The 20,041-nt window shown below is 42.3% G+C and overlaps 1 protein-coding gene across 1 annotated transcript in view; it reads left to right on the forward strand.

The window, feature by feature from the left end:
- LOC138293210 (calcium-activated chloride channel regulator 1-like) overlaps positions 1 to 20,041 on the forward strand; it is a 261,870-nt gene that overhangs the window by 93,873 nt on the left and 147,956 nt on the right. Inside the window, exons 6-7 of the mRNA XM_069232298.1 lie at positions 7,180 to 7,407; positions 15,174 to 15,398. Of these exons, the coding sequence (XP_069088399.1) occupies positions 7,180 to 7,407; positions 15,174 to 15,398 (453 nt within the window). The remainder of the gene's footprint in view (positions 1 to 7,179; positions 7,408 to 15,173; positions 15,399 to 20,041) is intronic.

The following is a 20,041-nucleotide window of genomic DNA, read 5'->3' on the forward strand; positions in this document are numbered from 1 at the left end:
TTTTTTCCAAGTGCAGCTCGTTTTCCTTTAAGGAAAACGGGCTGCAGATGGGAAAAAAAAACTGCTTTATTAAAAAGCAGTCACGGACATGGTGGTCTGCTGACTCCAGTAGGTCACCACCATCCCTGTGAGTGCCCATACTCGCAATGGGGTCGCAAACTGAGACCCACCTCATTAATATTAACCCCATTGTGAGGTGCAGAAGGTGTCTGAGACACCTTTCTGCATAGCAAATTGCGACTTGCAATTTGTGAGTCACACGGACTCGCAAATTGAAAGTCGCAATTTGCTTTGTTGCTACATCTGGCCCTAGATGTGCAATACTATGTGGCCCACTGGCAAACTTAGATCACTGCTGATACTCTTCCAGGGGGTGCCTTCCCAAGAAGTGTGCAGCTCTCTTTAACAACAGCAATCCTTTCCTTTGCTGGAAGGCATTTAGCAAAGATCATTTCAAGATGCTGCATCGTTGCACATGAACCCGACTTGCCTGTAAGCAGCAGTTCCTGCTCAACATACATACAATGTGCTTGCCTCCATTGTGACGAGAAAGAACAGCAGTCTAGATGGTGGATATATAATTTGCTTCTGGGAGGAAGGGCTCCACCTGCAGAGCAGGGCTGATTGATGCTAGTCAGTTTTTATCTTATGCACACTGTTAGCTCTGAAGGTGGAGTTGTTTTCAATGTAGTTACTAAGAGACATGACACTGTTGATAGTTCAAAGAATGAAGATATCAACATTGACCTCTCACAGTCAGCCTAGGCTTACATCTGTTTTTGAATGTAGTCAATCAATCAATCAATCAATCAGTAGAGTTGTAGAGTGCTACTAGTATCCAGGCCCTGGCAGGGTCCATTTGATCAGCCAAATAGCCAGGTCTTCAGGGACTTTCTGGACTATGGAAGAGTTGGGGAGTTGGTTAGATGAAAGGGCAGTTTGTTCCTCGTCTTTGCTGTGAGGTAGGAGAAGGAACGACCTCTGCATCTGCTAAATCAGTTGCTAGGGGTGAGGGTTAGAGAAAGGGGCAAGGAGTGGAGGTGCCTGGTGGGCTGATGGAAGTTCAAGCAGTGGTACCAGTAGGTGGGTCCGCAGGCGTGTAGGACCTTGTATGCATGTATCAGGAAGTTGAACTGGCATCTTTTCTGTACAGGGAGCCAGTGGAGTTCCCTGAGGCAGGGGGTGATGTAGGTTCACCTAGGGAAATAAATCTGACTGAAGTGTTCCGTATGTTCTGTATTTGCTGATGGAGGATAGCTCAGATCTCTTCATAGAGAGCATTGCTGTAGTCCTTTTGTCTGGAGATGAGGGCCTGGTTGAGGGTGCATCTGGAGCTTTGTGGTAGCCATTTTAATATCTTATGAAGCATGCAGAGGATGGAGAAGCAGGAGGAGGAGATGGAATCGATCTGAGATGTCATGGCTAGCTTGTTGTCCACAATGATGCCTAGGTTTGTAACGTGGTCACAGGGGTAGGAGTAGGTGCCAGTTCTGAGGACCATAAGGATGTGTTCAATGTTTTTTTTCTCCAGAATTCAGTACCTCTGTCTTGTCCTTGGGACCTAATTAATAAGTAGCCACGTCTGGTTTATTTGTATCTGTAAACACTTCTGACATAATGCAAGCCATATTGTTAGCTATATTGTAAATTATTGATATTCATTGTTTCCTATGAACTGTATGAATTGATATTTGCATGTATTTTTGCTTTACAAGTTGATATCAAGCTTAAGTAAGGTTTTCAAGATAATTGTTGGAGGATATCTTTTATCTATATATTGTTTTATTTTGTATTTTTACCTTTATTTTATATATACTTATTTATAGCTAGAATATTATCTTGTTGATTGTATGCTTTTATGGCTTATGGCTGAAATAAAGTTATTACTACTACTACTACTACCTATGTCTTGTTCGTCTTGAGCTTCAGGCAGTTGTTCTTTATCCAGTTGGCAGCATCTGTCATGCAGGTGTGGAAGTTGGTCTTGGTGTTGGTGGTGTCTTTGGAGAGGGAGAGGATGAGTTGTGTGTCATCTGCCTAGGATATGGTGTTGAGTCCATGGGTTTTGACAATGATGGCCAGAGGCATCATATAAGTGTTGAAGAGGGTGGGGCTAAGTGAGGATCCTTGGGGTACTCTACAGATAATTTCTTGGGTTTGGAGTTGAAGGGAGGAAATCAAAAAATGGAGGGGTAGGGAGAGATAATGGTCCAGTGTATAGCCTCCCTAATTGAATGCACAGTACACCAAGATACACTGTTCCAAAGAGGAAAACAGAAAAGGAAGTCCTATTTACAGGAGCAAGAATCCTCACACACCCAAGTGGGTGTCATGCTTCATCATCGGAATTGCTCCTCGTCAGACTGGCCATACAATTGCAGCGCCAGTCTGATGAGGAGCAATTTCGATGATGAAGCATGACACCCATTGGGTGTGTGAGGATTCTTGCTCCTATAAATAGGACTTCCTTTTCCGTTTTCCTCTTTGGAACAGTGTATCTTGGTGTATGGTGAAGGGAGGAAGGCAGACTTTTTGCGTTCTCCCGGTGCAAAAAGAGTGCAATCTATCTTAGTGCAGTCTTCTGATGAATGTGTGTTGGGAGACCGTACCAAAGGCTGCTGAGAGCTCTGGGATGATCAAGGCTGCTGTCTCTTCTCGGAAGTGTTCGGGTGTCTTCGGTAGCTGTGATGAGGTCTGTCTCGATGCTGTGGTTGATGCGGCCAACCACCGCCATGCAATAGAAATTCACTCGCATTCTAAGGTAATTATAACTTCCTCCCTCGCCAAGCACAGATAATTACCCCACATATTACATCATGAAAGACACCTTCTATGCCATCACTGATAACTTCACTGCAACATTTACAAGAGAATTATTGATGTAAAACTGTGCATGGTGGGGACGCGAGTTATAGTAACCTCCTTAGGGCGCTAGTTACTTGAGTTGGCCATAACTATAAATGCTGAATTTCTATGGCTTCGTGTGTATAATATATATATATATATATATATATATATATATATATATATATATATTTATATTACCCAGTGATGGTCACCAGTGTTATAGTTAGGACTATCTTTCAATAGAAAATAGATTTTTTAGTTTGCTAATTACTTTGGTGCAGTTTGAAGAATCTTCAAGAAACTTAAACAAAATTCTCATCCACCTCAGTTTCTTCCATAAAGGTTTTGGGGTGATACGTCAAGCAGAGGCAAAGTAAATGGGGGGGGTCCAAAATGCATTTCCACATGCAACTTTTAGTAGGAAAACTGAACAGAAATACTACAAAAACAGCTGAAAGTACTTACACCAAATTGGACAGAAAGCTAGATCTTGATCCAGAGATTGTGCTTGTTGTGATTTGGTGTAAATTCGTTCAGAAGTTGTTCAGAAACTAGGATTCAAAATATACAGGCACACCACAGTGGATTACAGGACCCAACAGAGCTAAAGATCGGATCTGATTGACAGCCAACACATCAACAAATAAATGCAGCAGCCAATTCAGAACACAGGGACTCAGTCCCCTAACCTACATAAAAAAGGATATTTTGAAGTATAAATATTCCCTGAGTGGGCCAGGGCCTGGGGGTACAACAAAATCATATTGTTGGAAGAGAGAAGTGTGAGGCTCACCCTCGCCCCAGGGCTTTACCAGGTCCAGTGGATCCCATTCACTGAGGCCATTTTTATAGTATGGGAAGGGGACATGTAGCCCCTCCTCCCGGAGACCCCATCCCTAAGGTCTGACTTAGTAATGTTGAGTGTGGCGTGCTTCAGGCCATCATCCCCAAGTCACTGGAGGGCCTGAAAAGAGCAGTGTTTTGCAGACCCCATCCCCTGGACATTGACTTGTTCCCTGCCAAGAAAAGTGTTCGCTGGGAATATAAACTTGATTCCTTGGCCGCATTCTTGGGGGCATGGAACACTTATTTGCTCCCACCCACTGGGAGCAAAGAAAAGAGCTACTCCTGCCCAGGTGAAAACAAAGCAAGAGAGCCAGCTCCTGCTTGCACCGAGGATCAGGTGCTGCCTTAGGACCCTGTTGGAGTTGCAGAGGTCATGGGCCTCCCCTTGGCACCTAACAATGGGTATGTTGTGGGTGCCCTGTTTGGCACTGGAGCACTCACTGTGGAATAATGGTCAGTTCCTGATGGCCCTCATTATTGGTGCTGGTTGGAGAACCAACAGCGGTCGTGGGGGCTTTGGGGCTCCGCCTGACTCTCCCAACATTTACTAAAGGTGTGGGTGCCCGGAAGTGAAAGAATATCTCACTTTACATTGGAAAAATTCACTGAGAAAAGCATGTTAAAGGGTGGTTATAATTAGGTGAAAATGTCAGGTCACACTGTTTTTGGCTATCAAAACCAGTGAAATTCAGAAGTGATATAAATCGCAAGTAAATTTAACTCATGGCCAAAAAATAACTATAACTCACGCCCTCGTACACACTGCTTATACAGTCACATATTAAATCACTCATGGCATGTTCAATGACTGCATTGTTTGCACACTGTGCAGGTCATGGTAAGTCAGTTTTACACCAAAAGTCAACCTTTGCTCACTCTCTGGTGGCTTGGCCAGAGTAGGCAGGCTTAACTTAGGAGGCAATGTGCAAAGTATTTACGCAAGACTTAAGACAGTAAGACAGTGAAAACACCATACCAAAATAATCCACACCAGTGTTAGAATGATAGATCTTAATTTAATGAACAAGACAAGACCAAAACAACAAAAATCCGATAAGAAGAAGTTGAGATATGAATTTTCAAAGAATATCTTTTCATGTTGTGCTTAAAAGCGTAAAGCGCCAACAAGGGCTATCTGGTTGCATTAGACCGGGTGAAATCTGAAAAGTTAGGCTGACAATCATGGGGCGTGGGTCAGATATAGGTACCTACATTGTCCCATTAAAAAAGTATCTTGTAGCAACATGGACGGGCCCGATGCTTAGAGCAGAGGAGACAATGTGTTGTTGTCGATCCAGCAGTATGTAGGAGATGCGTCAGTTCAGAGCCGCACAATCCAAGATGCATCGTCAGCGGTTACTTAGCGATGTAAGCAATGCGCAGTTGTCAAGCCACGCAGCCCGTGTTGCAATGTCTTTGTCCTTAGCAGCAGCGACGATGCGTTGAGGAGAGATGTGTTGGTTCCGACCGGTGCATCAATGACGATGCGTGGATGTTACAGTTGCAGCACTTTATACTCATTTCCAAGGGCCCAGGGCTGGATTGGCACCACATGGCTGGACAAGACTTGCAGCAAGTAAAGTACAGGTGCTGTTGCAGGAGGAAGAGAAGTCTTTGATGTCTCTAAGACTTCAGAACAGGAGGAAAGCCACCAAGCCCTTGGAGTCACTTTGGTTCTGGGGATGTAGAGATGCAGGTCTAGTCCTTCCCACTCCCAGGCAAGGAGGGCAGCAGGCAGCAGGGCACCTATAGCAGAGCAGGAGTCTAACAAAGCAGAGTCCAGCAGATTGAGTCCCTTCAGCAGCACAGTAGTCCTTCTTCAAGGCAGAATGCCCTCAAGTCCAGAAGTGTACTGATTTGATTGGGTAAGAAGTCCAGTTCTTAAACTCAGTGGTGCCTTTGAAGTGGAGGAGTCTTCAGAGAGAGGCCTTGGAAGTGCACCTGCACTTCCTGCCCTGGCTCCAAACACACTACAGGGGGTTATGCAGCCTTTTGCGCGCGCTCAGTACACAGCCCATTCAGGTGTAAGTGGTAGCTCCTCCCTCTCATCCTGCCCAGGATGGGCCAAAGGGATGTTGATGGTCCATCAGTCACACCTAAGCTCCCTTTGTGTATGGCTGTCTGGAAAGAATGCACAAGAGCCCAGCTGTCACCCACTCAGATGTGTATTTAGAGACAGACAGAAGGTATTAGATGATTTAAATAAGAACATGGTACTTTCGAAAAGTGGCATTTTGAGAATTACAGTTTGAGATCCAACTTCACTATAAGCTGTGATTTTAAATTGTGATTCCAGAGCCACCAGATCTGCGGGTTCCATCTCTACCCATTTGGAAATTACACTCATAAAATGTAATAAACTAATCCTAATGTTAACCTATGAGAGAGATAGGCCTTGAAGTAGGGAAAAACACATTTAACAGTTTTTCACTACCAGGACATGTAAATTTTAAAAGTACATGTCCTACTTTTTCAATACACTGCACCTTGTCCTTGGGGCTGTCCAGGGCCTGCCTTCGGGGGTGACTTATATGTATTAAAAAGGAAGGTTTGGGCCTAGCAAAAGGTTTATTTTGCCAGGTCAGAAAGGCAGTTTAAAACTGCACATACAAGTTCTGCAATGGCAGACCTGAGATGTTTAAATTGCTTCTTAGGTGAATGGCATGATTAGTGCTGCAGGCCCACTAGTAACATTTAACTTACAGGCCCTGGGTAGATATAATACCACTTTACTATTAATGTATAAGTAAAGTAAACATGCATATTGGAGCTAAGCAAATATTACCATTATTTAAGGAATTAGCACATGTAGTTTAGCAGTGGTTAGCAGAGGGAAACTGCTGAGAGCTAAGGCCAGCAAAATGAGGTCATATAAAAAATGGAGGAGGAAGGCTAAAAGTTGAGGGGACCACCCTAAGGCTGACAAGTCTAACAGTGGGCAAGAGAACGCTTGATGTGGGGGAAAGGTGGGGTGATGAAAAGTGGATGGAAAGCACAGAGAGTGAGAAAATAGCTCTTCCACCCCAAGGTCTGCAAAGCAATCTCTGACACCAGGAGTGGGATGGATACATCACTCAGTTAGAGTACTGTGAGACTAAAATGCTCCTGGAAGAGACACATACAAGCACAGGGAGGAAAGCCATCAAATCAGGGGCAGGGGTTTGAAATGTACAACAGCAAAGTCATCCCTGAGCAAGAGGTTGACCCAAATTCCACTCTAAGTATGTGCAATGTATTCAAAACAATAGGTCTTGCCAACACACAGTTAAAGTTGTCTGTTACTGGAGACTTTAAGGAGGACGGAACCCAGTTAAAGCCCAACACATCAGAATATCTCAAATATGTAATAATAATACTTACAATTCTATGTTTTCTTGGTAAGAGAGGTTAGGCCTTCGGTTTATATTTATTATATGGTATTTGACATGCTCCAACCACAATGGTTTGTGTCAAAAGTAACACTGTATATTTTCTACTGTCTTCCAGATTGTTGAATTCTGTGACTCCAGTACCCATAACACTGAAGCTCCAAACCTACAGAACAGAATGTGCAACTCTAACAGCACATGGGACGTCATCATGAGCTCCGAGGATTTCAAGAACACTCCACCCATGAGTAGCACCACCTCTCCACCTGCTACAACATTCTCATTTCTGCAGAACATGGACAGAGTGGTCTGCTTAGTCTTCGATACGTCTGGAAGTATGACTTCAGTAAGTGCATTAAGGCTCTAATTACGTGAGGTACCAGTTAAACCCATTTCGTTGCTGCACACATTTTCTACTTGCTCAAAGCAGGTATTGTACACTGCATGGGGCCAGGAATTGGTGAACTGCATACAGGAATGTCTCTGGTAATCTTCGCCACGCATGCATTCCCTGATTTCGGAACCTGAATCTCATAATGGGCAGCACATTCGTTAACTACTATATTAAATATAGTAAATGAGTAAACTACTGTATTAGTAGTTTCGGCCCCAGTATACCCCTTCAGTTGTTTGCCATCTTCTGATGTGTTACTTTGTTTATATTTCGGATAGGTTTACATTGTTTTTCAAATGCAATGGCATACTTGCTAAAGTGGCAATAGCAGTTCGGGATCCAGATGCATATGAAACGTGCAACGTTTAACATTTTATATTGATTTGTGGAAGCAGATGTAACACAAATTTTATTTTCTATCACTGTATTCTGAAAATTGATCACACATTTATTTTAAATGAATGTGTCAAGCGAGCACGCAAGCTGGGCAAATTATATTTGCCTCGAACTAAGCTCCACAATGATTCTCAAAGTTGTAGTGGTTTCAAATGTTGTGTTTAAGTAGATCTTTAGCCCTAATTAGTTCTAGTGAAAAGAAAGTTGTGTCTCTATGGGGCAACATGTTACCATGCAGGAAAGGCAGGGTACACGTGACCGATACCATGTATCACAATAACATATTTCATTTTGTTAAAACGTCGCCTCTTGCTACCATGATCTTGTTTCAGATTAGCTGATTTTTTTTATGAGGTCAACTTCACAGGTTTACACTAGTTTGTGTGGTGTGGCATTCTGGACAGGTACGTGTTGTCTTTTTAGGGATTGCTGTCTGTTAAGGAACTACTCAAGACAACACAGAAAAAACACTAATTTGGACTGTAAAAGCACTGAGTAACAACAACATGCACACAGACTACTCCTAGTGCCACGAGGAATAACATACATACAGGTAGGACAGGAAAACTATATAGGCTTGTGTCAAAGGAATTAGAATTGTAATAGAGAACTTCAATGGGGAACCAGTAAACAGAGCAGGAGAGAAGTGTACAGCATCGGCACTGCCTGGCATAGTGAGACAGACGTTTCAAAGACTGAGATGCAGGTTCGTTTGGGTATGAAAAGAAAAAAAACTACACATTGTAAAGTAAATCGCCAGTTGGAAAGTACAGTGGTGTAGATTAGAGTGGTGTAGAGTGGAGTAGAGTCATAGAGTGGAGTGTCATAGAGTGCAGTGGCATAGATTGGTGTAGGTTCATAGAGTGGAGAGGCATAGAGTGGAGTCAGGTTGTACATTGAAGTGGCGTAGAGTGGAGTAGGATGGCCTAGAGAGAAGTGATATAAAATGTCATGGAGTATAATGGCTTAGAGTGGACTACAGTGGCATGGAGTGGAGTGTAGTAGTGTGGAGAAGAGTGTCATAGATTGGAGGGACACAGAGTGGAGGGGCCTAGAGTTGAGGGGTGTAGAGGGGAGTAGAATGGAGTGCCGTGGAGTGGAGTGCTTTGGAGTGGAGTGCAGTTAGGCATACTGTAAAGTAGATTAAAGTACCATAGAGTGGATTGGCTCAGCATGGAGTGGTGTACAGTGGAGTAATGTGGCATGGAATATCTTAGAGTGGTGTTGAATGGCATAGAGTGCTGAAGAGTGGAGCGACATAGAGTGCAGTGCCATAGAGTGTCGTAGAGTGGGACAGCATGGCCTAGAGTGAAGTGGCATAGTGGCATAGAGTGAAGTGGAGTGTAGTGGAGTGAAGTGTGGCGGAGTGGAGTGTTGTGTCATAGAATGGAGAGCTGTGTCACAGAGGGGAGTAGAGTGTTGTAGAGTAGAGTGTCATAGAGTGGTGTAGAGTGGAGTAGGGTCACAGAGTGGAGTGTCACAAAGTGGAGTGCCCTAGAGTTTAGTGGCATAGATTGGAGTAGATTCTTAAAGTGGAGTGACATATAGTGGAGTCTAGTCATAGAGTGGAGTGGAGTGGAGTGGAGTGGGGTGGTGTGGAGTGGAGTGGAGTGGCCTAGAGCGAAGTGATGTAGAATGGAGTGGCTACAGTGGCATAGAGTAGAGTGGTGTAGAGTGGATTGGAGTAGAGTGCAGTACAGTGTGATAGAGTGGAATGTCAAAGTCATAGAGAGGAGGAGTATGGAGTGGAGGGGCCTGGAGTTGAGGAGCGCAGAGTGGAGTAGAGAGGAGTGGCGTAGAGTGGAGTGGTTTAAAGTGGAATGACACAGTGTAAAGTCTCCATGGTGTGGTAGCATACTGCCATTACAGGCACACACGTTCAATTGAAATTACCATTATATTTGCTCATACATTTTTACTAATAAAACTGTATCGTACACAAATGGTAATGTGTGGAAATGGCATCACCTACTGTAATGATTTGTTCTGATCATAGTAGAATATCTGATTCCACATCACTTACGAATCACAAAATAATTTACTTCATCTGTGCTTTCCTAGTCCTGATATATTCTGAAATACTTGCACTATTCATTTACAGACATTTAAATTTTGTTGTGTGTTAGAAAAAACACTTTTCTTTACCAGTACCTGGCTAGATAGTCACATAAATCCTCTCACTTTGAATTCAGGGAACGAAAAGTAAACACCAAGCTCCCTCAGGAAGAAGGAGCCTGACATTTGACCTTGGCCCTCAAACTAACATCCAATGTGGCAAAATAGGAACAACACTTAAAGGCCTGTTTACAGAAAGTTGAGGACTTGTGGAAGAATAAAAAGTCCAATGGCAAGCAAGCTTTGCTCCATGGAAGGGAGGAAGACATGCTGGACAGCCTAAAAGAAATAAAGCCAGCAAACAGAAAGCCAGAAAATATGAGTTACAAACCGCAAAGCAATGGGTGGAACACATTCCCAGGGAAGCTTTTAGAATGCCCACAAGAAGTCTTTTCACAACCAGACAGCTGCGCAGTCTGGTAGACTCAACCTATAAACATCTTGACAAAAGCTGAAAGAAGCAGGTTTATGTGAAGGAACGGGCAAAACCTCTGCAAGGTTAGATTGAGAAAATCTGTGAATGCTAGTCAAAATGGACAATTAAAAGACTTACATTTTGTGGTTAAGCCACAACAAATGTGACATTTGAAAAAGAGAGAGATGAGCTATCATCACATAATGACAGGAAATAGCAAAAAAAGAAACAAAATGCTGAGCTGGTGCAGGAAACAGGTTGAAGCGAGCAATAACAGTTGGAAAACTCAAATATCATAGTGTGCAGATTGAACATAAGACAGAAATGAACAGTTAGGCCCAGATTTACTAAAAACCTCATGCAGCACAGTGCAGCACAGCAAGTTATGCTGCTGCTCTGCATTTCATGATTGTCAGAGAGCAGAACAAGCACCTATCTACTAAGATGTTGAGCTGTTCTGCTCCTTCCCTGCCGTGGCACACTTTTGGCTTGGAAGGCCATTGCAAACACCCTTGCACCATAGCGCAAGTGTGTAAGTCTCTTGGTAATCTTAGGTTCTGTGCAGGACGGGATCCCTTCCAGTATGAAACCTATGCTATAAGGCTTTTCCCACTTTACATGTGTGTTGTAGAATGCAGCACATATGTACTGAATGAAAAACGAAGGTAAATTAATACTCTCATTAGCCTGCCTCAAGGAGGTGCAGGGTGTTGGTGCAAATCCATGTCTACAAGTCTTTATATATAGAAATGAATATCAATATTCAGGGGTTGTTGCATAGGAAGCCCCGTGCACTGGATTAGGGTTGATTAGACTGTGCTGGAGTAGGGTAGATTGCAGTGGGGTGGATTGATTCATTGGAATGGAGTGGGCTGGACTGGACTGGAGTGGAGTAGATGGACTGGAGTGGTGGTGTTGGGTTGACTGGAGTTGGGTGGGGTGGGCTGGATGGATTGGAATGGAGTGGATTGAACTGGGGTGGGTGTAGAGTAGGGTGGGGTGGGTTGGACTAGTGTGAGGTGAAATGGGCTACAGTGGAGTGGGGTGGATTGGAGTGAAGCGGGGTGGATTGAAGTAGGGTTGACTGGATTGAATTGGGGTGGGGTGGATTGGGGTGGGTTGGATTGGATTGGAGTGGGGTGGATTGGTTTTGGGGTGGGATGGGTTGGGTGGAATTGTGTCAGGGTGTGGTGGATTGCACTGAGGAGTGGTGGATTGGAGTGGGGTGAATTGGACTGGTGTAAGGTGAAAGGGACTGGAGAGAGGTGGATTGGACTGGAGTGGGCTGAATTGGACTGGAGTGAGGTGGAATAGAGTGGGATTGATTGAATTGAGTGGAGTGGACGGGATTGTAATCACAAATTATCTTAGTATGCAAGGGTTTTGATATTTGTTTCTCCCAAAACGTATCCACTGGAGTAGAAGGTTTCCACTGCTGTACCCAAAGTTCAGCTCTAGTTGCCCCCCTAACTATCAGTATATTGTATAGAGTGATTAAATACCAATAAAGAATATTGCACAAAAAAGTGGAATTTGTAACAACTTCACCACCACTGACAGGTAGTGACATTTGTAGTGTCCCAAGACATACTGACAGGAAGTAGTACTTGAAGCATCCTCAGATTACCAATGTCAGGAAGTGGCAATGATATCATCCCAAGACCACCACTGTCAGGAAATGGCAAACATAAGATCCACTAAGTAGCACAGGTACTGTACTCGTTGTCATCTAATAGAACTTTAAACACCTAAAGCATTCACAGTCAAACAGTACCACTTGTAATATGCCTAGATACTCATTGTCAGTAAGATGAACTTGGACCACCCCACGAATTTCACTGACAGAAATGGGTACTTGCAATATCAGACGAAACTCGCTGTTTGAAATAGACACTTGTAAGATCCTAGGTTACCCAACTGTTGGAAAATGGCATTTGCAAAATCATGATATTAAAAGCCCAAGAGTGATACTTGTGACATTCCAAGAAATAACACCAGTCAGAGGAAATAATAACATCACAAGAAATCTATTTTTAGAAAGTGCAGCGTAACATCACCCTAACAGAGGAACAACTAACTAACGGAGTCATCCAATGTAAGAAATGGGCATTGGTTACATCCTCAACATCTAATTTCGGAAAGTGGCATTCATAGCATGGAAGGATTAGAACATGATAAAGTTGCACTGTAAGCTTCTTTAACACAAACTATATCACAGAAAGTCTCACTCGGGGCATCTAATCATGGACAGTTTTGGCATCCCAAAGCACTCACTGTGAGAAAGTAAAATACGAAACATCGCCTAAAATGTTCTCAGATAGCTTTTCCAGAATACTAATGCATTTAGTGCTGGGAAGCGGCAGCCATAAAAGCCTATAACATGCACTAATTACAAGTCACTCAAATGGAAGGCAGTTAAATTTACTGGCAGACTGAACAGTGCACATGTTATATTGCAAAAACTGTATGTTAAAAGAAATGATTCGGATTTTAGAAAATGGGAAGTGAATACATGAAGTGTGACAGCTGGGGAGCCCTATAATGAGCCTTCAACGTTGCCCAACAATGTCCCTATCTCGCCATCACGTACACAAAAGGACGGCGGCAGCAGGACTCCTTGGCCTATTCACTGGGTGGAGGCAGGTGCTAGGAACAGCGAGTGTGTGGGCAGGAGTGGAAACAAATAATGGGCACCTGCGTGGGTAAGACATTGGCAAGCTCAATAACGAGAAGGCAAAGGGAATCCCCTCTGATTAAGGGAGGCACTTGTAGGGTCTGAGCACATAGAGACACATGTTGCTGGACCACGCACAAGAAACCAAACAGTACACGAGGGGAGGCTGGCAGAGAGAGGTCACAGCCAGTGTTTAGTAATAGCAGAAAACTGGTACACGCAGAGGGAGGGGCAAGTGTTATTAGAGGTAACTGAACTCATTAGAGGGGCCACCGGCAGAGGGATTTAACAGATATGGAACAGGGGTAAAGATCATTCATTGGGGGGTTCTGGCTTGAATATAGGCATGCAACATCACAAAAAATTACAGGAACACGCATGGAGCTAAGCACAGGAATTGCAGGAGGCACAGCTTAAAATGCAGGAGAGGAGAAAGCATATGCTTGTGTTTGGTATCTTGCTAACCCAGGTAGGAGGCAGAGTTTTATACAGGCAGGTTGCTTAAACAAGAGCACGGGCAGGGGAGGACGGTAGTCACCCACAAGAGTCAGGCAGGGTTTCCGGCAAGGGGCACAAACAGGGGACCCCGTCTAAGTGCTGTTGCCGAGTACCTGGAGTACTCCACATTAAAGCTGCCGCTGTCCAACAGGTGAATCTTGCAAAACAGGATCCCTTTCATGAAGGGCAGGGAAGACAGCTTGTTCAGCTGAAAATCCACCAGGAATTTGAACTTCTTCTTCATCATCATCAAAGCCATACGCAGTGGCAAAAGGTGCACTGGGAGACTGGTGGGGAAATATGGCAGCCTGACTGAGGGCAGCTGAAGCTTGCAGCCCTCAGAAAAGGCTCTTTTCGAATCCAATTCCTGGCATTCTTGGGTCATTGAGAGGTAAACATCCCTCCTGCTGCAGTTGTATCATGCAGGTGGAAGCTTAGACTCACAGCTCTGGGGAGGCATTCAGCTACAAGAACAAGAGGGAAGTAAAAATAAACCAATTGTGGGAAATTCTTTGCAACTAAGAAAAAAGTAGGTCCAAAACATTTGTTATAATAGAGAACAGCATATTCATCTAATACTTGGTCCATGCTCTCAGGAAGGAGTAAACAGAGGAAACGGCATGAAAAATGCATGCCATTTGCAAATGGGAAGTACAAGAAGAAGAGCAACAATGGAAACAGCAAATTAAAAAAATGGACGGCTTGTTAGCCCACATAGTATATACAACAGTTCTAGAGACAGTGCGTGCTCTGTCAACGCTCAAACTAAAAAAGATAGGAAAATCTGAATGTATGTACTAGAAAGCAGGTCCGTACAGGAAGAGCGCCATTGTTTAGGAGAATCTAGTATCTCCTAGGTGAGGAAACAATAATTTCTCATCATATCAGTGTGGACATAAATATCACACATGCAATCTCACTGGTTTATTTATTTTAGAAAATGTGTACGGTGCAACATAGTTCTAAAGTGTCATGGCACCTAGCCGAAGTGAAATGAGAAAAATATTGGTCAAAAGCACAAAGCTTGGTTCTATGTTCTATGTAGTCAAATGCATTTGAAAAGAACAGATTTTCTGAAGTATGCATGATGCTGGGGTCTAACTTCAATAGTGGAGTACCCCGAGCAAGGACCTTTTATAGTGGACTGAATGTTAGATTTGCGCAATGGGTGTGGACATTTCACAGGGTACTTACTAAACAATTCAAGATGGAGAATGTCCTCTTCACAGAAACAGAGCTTCACTTCACTAGGAAAAGCCAGGAGCTGGTTACATGTCCCATCACTTGGCACAAACTGAACAACGTTTCTCACTTATGTGCTAGAACAAGAGGTAGAAGCCTCTCATAAAGTGTAAAGCCAGAGATTGATGCAAACACTACCAAACAGACACTTGACTTTCAACCCCAGGTATTCACTTTATTTGTATTTTTAACAACAACAAGAGGCTTCTCAATTTTGATCAAATATCTGATTTGTATTACACTCTAATCCTTATAACATGAAGGTGCTTCTTCTGAAGGTCATACATTTTCAACGTTTTGTGATAGAGTGTTTTTAAAATGTCTGTGCTGTAAGGAAGCCTCTCTTATAAATGTTCTCCGTTTTATCCTCTTTCACAGTATGATCGCATCAACCGACAGTACCAAGCCGCAGAGCTGTTCCTGCTACAGATTATTGAAACAGGTTCATTTGTTGGAATAGTCACCTTTGAGTCATCTGCATACATTAAATCAAACCTACGTCAAATAGTCAATGATAATGCCAGGAAGACGTTGGTGTCGTATCTTCCAAAAACAGCATCTGGAGGCACAAACATATGTGCAGGACTACGGAAGGGATTTGAGGTGCGTAAAACGACTTTTATCACACACCGTATTGTTTTATTGCTAAAGCTTCTCATTATCTGATTGGCCTGCTTCATAATTTAATGAGGAAACAACTGTTTAAGAAATAATAGATAGAAGAGCCAGCACGTGTTTGTCAGGCAGTTTGGATATGCCTTGGGAAGGACGTTTAATGAAATAAATTAGACGTTTTGCACAAATTTAAGTGAATGTGTTCTGCACTCAAAATTGAAGATTATCTGCTATGTTGGCAACAGAGTTACTTCAAGTTGTTGTTTACTGTTGTTGCTTACTTTTATTTTAAAATCAGTTTAATTATTTTCCTTGTTATTATTATAAACTGGTTACATTTAGAATGGGGATCTGGAATTACGAGACTCTGCAGCCACAACGGTTTCCCCACAATTATGGATTCGTCGCATTTACCACATAATCCATGGTCTGATGAATAATTTGAAGATTTTACTGCAAAGAAAGTAATGGCAAATCTGGGAATGCCCCAACACACATAGGTGGATGCGTGGAAACACCAACACTCCACCAATATTACGCCTCCTTGGGCCACAGTAGGGCAAGCCTGCGATTTGCACTGCATTGCGTATCTCTAGATTTATCAAGCAACGCAGGGCTACACAAGGTGGCCTCGGCTGGCTAGATAAATCTCACTTAAGAGTTGTGTCGCTCTTGCACCACATTGTGTGGTGTAAGAGTGATGCAACTCTATCAAAAATATGGTCCAATGTATATTGCCCAGTGGCAGTCGCCATAGGTAGGAGCACATTTTCATAGAAAATTGAATTTTATTTTGCTAATGTCATTAGCGCTGTTTGCCAAATCTTCACAAAACTTTCTAAAAAAAAGTCTCATCCACCTCAGCTTCTTCCTGAAAAGTTTTGAGGTGATCCATCAGGCGGAGTCTGAAATAAGGTGAGGTCCAAAAACACACTTTGTATTTAAATGTCCATAGGAAAAAGTAAATGTTCATCCAGAATGTCAATGCATTCAGTAGGGTTTGAGAAATTAAGGTTCAAAACTTCTGTATATTTCATGCCCTGATGTATCTGCGGACCAAATAGATCGAAAGCTAATATCTGATCGGCTGCAACACAACATCAATAACTTTAGGACTTGGGGACTAAGTTCCCTTTCATAAAAAAAGGATACCCTGACCCTCTTGGCCTGTTTGGGGGAAGGGTCGCAGAAGCCTAAAAGAAAAAGGCTGAGGGAGGGGGGCTACACATCTCTCTCCCCACAAAAAAGATAACCGTCACAACGATAGAGCCCTCAAGGCCTTCAAATGGATCAGGGCGGGAGGCTGCAATGCTCCCCTCCCCTTTGGAAAGATATCAGTCCTGTGGAATGGAGTATATGGGGCCTTCAAAAGGCTCATTGAAAGGGACACACACAATCCACTCCCAAGTTTTTTAAAAAAAAGCAAAGCAATGAATGTGAAATGAGCAGAGTTGCTCCTCATTTCACATTTACTGCTTCTGCAGGACGGCACCAAGGTGACTTGCTACGCTACGCTGCATGTAGTTTAATAAATATGTCCCATAATATATATGATACAGACCCAATTGTCAACAAAAGTGTCCCAGGGCTGTATTTTAAGGATATTTTGATGCTTGTGGTGCCACTAAAAGGGGCATAGGCACCCCCAAGCTTTTTTTAAATGTTGTGGGGGTGGTGCAGGGAGCACAGTAGCCCCTCCCAGAAACATTAAAAAAAAGTTGCATGAAGTCTCCTTGCTCATTGAAATAATGACCTTAGAAGGCTTTACCATACCTTTTTAAAGGACTCCAAGCTGGAGGTGCATCTTCTTTAGCTGGAATATGGGGACTCGTTGTGGTTAGTTCTGTAGCTGCATATTGCGGCTTGAAGGATGTTACAGAAAGACTCAACTCGTGTTTATGATTGTTTTGAAGAAAAATGCAGTATTATAAGACAGTTATTATTATTAATCAAAGCCATGTATATACGGTGGATGTACGTTGGATTATAGTTATTGATAAATTATTCTGTTAGTTTCTTGACATAGCAATAAGACAGCTATATATATGTTGATAAAGCTAATAAGGCTGCTTTTTGTGTTTTGTTAAAAAGTCTGTAGGTCTGCCTTACTTAAAATCACACCCATGCATATTGCTCCATGACAGTTGGCCCTGCATGGCATGTGTTGGGTGCCCACTGGGGGTTATCATAGGGCCTGGCCACGGATCAGGCCCTGCGTCCAAACGCTACCACATGCTTGGTAATACATCTTACCTTATGTTAAATAAAATGCTAAAACAAGGTTAGAGCAACATTATAGTTAGAAAGAGTAATAATATCTTACCTTACATGAAAAAAGACTTAGAACTTTACTAACAAAGCCAAAGGCTAAAGGGACATTATAGTTAGGTGAAAATGACAATTAAAGCATAATGTTTTAAACTAACAAAACCACTGACATTCACCATTTATAGTTATTGCAAGTACAACTTTAAATCGCACCCTCGTCCTGCACTGCATATGACCTCACATATTACCTCACATATGACATCACTCATTAAATGCTCTATCACATCATTGATAACATTACTTATGCCATCTGAAAATTGCCTTATTGATGACCACTTTCTGTGTGGCAAGTTATAGTTACTTTCGGGCACAAGTTATAGTTACATTAGATACTTATAACTGGTGAATCTCAGTGGTTTTTATAGTTTAAAACATGTTGAATGCCATTTTCACCTAACCATTATGTCCCTTTAACCTTTGTTTTTTTCAGCGATTAAATAGATAATTAGCTCTTGAAATGTATTAATGCAACCACAATGGGATTTCTCAGCACCTTTAAAATGGAGTAACTCAGGAAATGAACTGACGGAGTATGATAGGTTGTGTTATGTTAATTTATCAATGTTCATTGGCCACTGCAATATCTTCGTGGTGCTGATAGGGATTGCAGGCTACATCTGACGTAGAGACACATATATGTACTGAGGGCAAAACTTTACTTGAAATGATTTTCCAAATGGTTCGTCCCCAAGAATAATTTATATCTGGATATTTTATTTCTGATAAGGGTGACTTGCCTGCACAAAGAACAATTTGATGTGTGTGGTTTGTAACTCCTGAGACTGTGAAGACCCTCATATATATGGAGGGCAGGGGGCAAAAAGTGTTTATCACATCAGTTTGTGGAGTCAGAAGTCTGTGGCAGGTTTATGACAGCCCTAATGGGGAAACTTTAAATTTGTGGTTGTTGCATAGGGGATAATGCTGGCTTCTCACAAACAGTGTGACATGGATTACGCATGATGAATGAGATAGCACTGTTACTGTGTCACTTTAGCCATACTAATGTGCATTAATATGTGATATCAGTCTCAGCAACTTTATTTATAGGCTTGATTATGTGGTAATCAAGTAAGCCAGTTAGATTTTTGAAAGCAGGAACAAGGGCTTGAAATGCATCCTGGGTGGACGAAGATCTCTCTAGTCTTCAGATGTCTGGTCAACTTTCACATTCTCCATGGCTAAATATTGTTTTTACAAATGAATGAATGAATCAGTGCATTAGTGCTATCTTTTTATGACTTAGGTACACTTCAAGATCTGACCAATATGCTTTGCATAAAAAGAAGGCTACCTTAGTCGTACACCCATGTATTGCCCCTCCCCCTTTTATTCCCTTCTATTTTCTTCTTTGCAGTTAGCACCTGTTTATCTAATGTGAGGAGTGAAGTGTCCTAGTGATAAATGGTGTCACTAATATCCTATACTCGTAAGCTAATCTATTCTTTTAGCAAATGCTCAGTCATATCCTGTTAATATGTTGTAAACATTTCAGCCCATTCAGAAGAAATATTAACATCAGCAGCTAAAAATAATCCAGACACATTTAATCTGATGACGCTATGCCTCCTTCCTGACAATGTAGCACAAACGCAAATGCACAAACATCCATCTTGGTCCACTTTTTCATGTTTCATTTGTTGGTGGTCTATTGTTCGTCTTTAGCCAGGATTACTTATAGGTCGTAACAGATGGTGATTTTTATTACACAATGTAAATACCATTAATATGAATTCTGATGCCTGCACAAAAGGGAGTGAATATTACACTATTACTCATAGTAATCAGAGCTTTTGTCTGTCTAGAGACAACATTTATTCTATCATTCATAAACCATTTTTGAATGATGTCTAAGTGCAAACAAATATTAACTAACCTGATCCATTTGATCAATTATTTGGATAGCAGAAAAAACTGACTGAGAATTTAGCAAACTGTTCTATGAACATTTCCCATTTCCTATTTTGAATGCTAGAGCTGTGTCATGAAGAAGGCCCCACAAACCTCAACAACAACGCCCAATTAAATGGTAACACCACCAGGTATGGTACCGTAAACCATGGATACTTCCTGGTCCAGTTATTGATATCAGTGGCATATTTAGAACCCATGAATGGGACAACGCACACACCACTGTCTCTACATTAGTTTAATGCAGGGATCTTCAAATTGGGGGATTTCAAATACTCTTCTAAACCACCACTTCTAATAATCGCACTGTGAATACTTTTGCACATTAATACGGCCTGCCTGACCAGAATAGTATGTTTGGCATCATGCCTTTGATTCTATGTTCAAAACAG

The sequence above is a fragment of the Pleurodeles waltl genome, chromosome 4_2 (genome assembly GCF_031143425.1).
Source record: "Pleurodeles waltl isolate 20211129_DDA chromosome 4_2, aPleWal1.hap1.20221129, whole genome shotgun sequence".
Taxonomy (NCBI): domain Eukaryota; kingdom Metazoa; phylum Chordata; class Amphibia; order Caudata; family Salamandridae; genus Pleurodeles; species Pleurodeles waltl.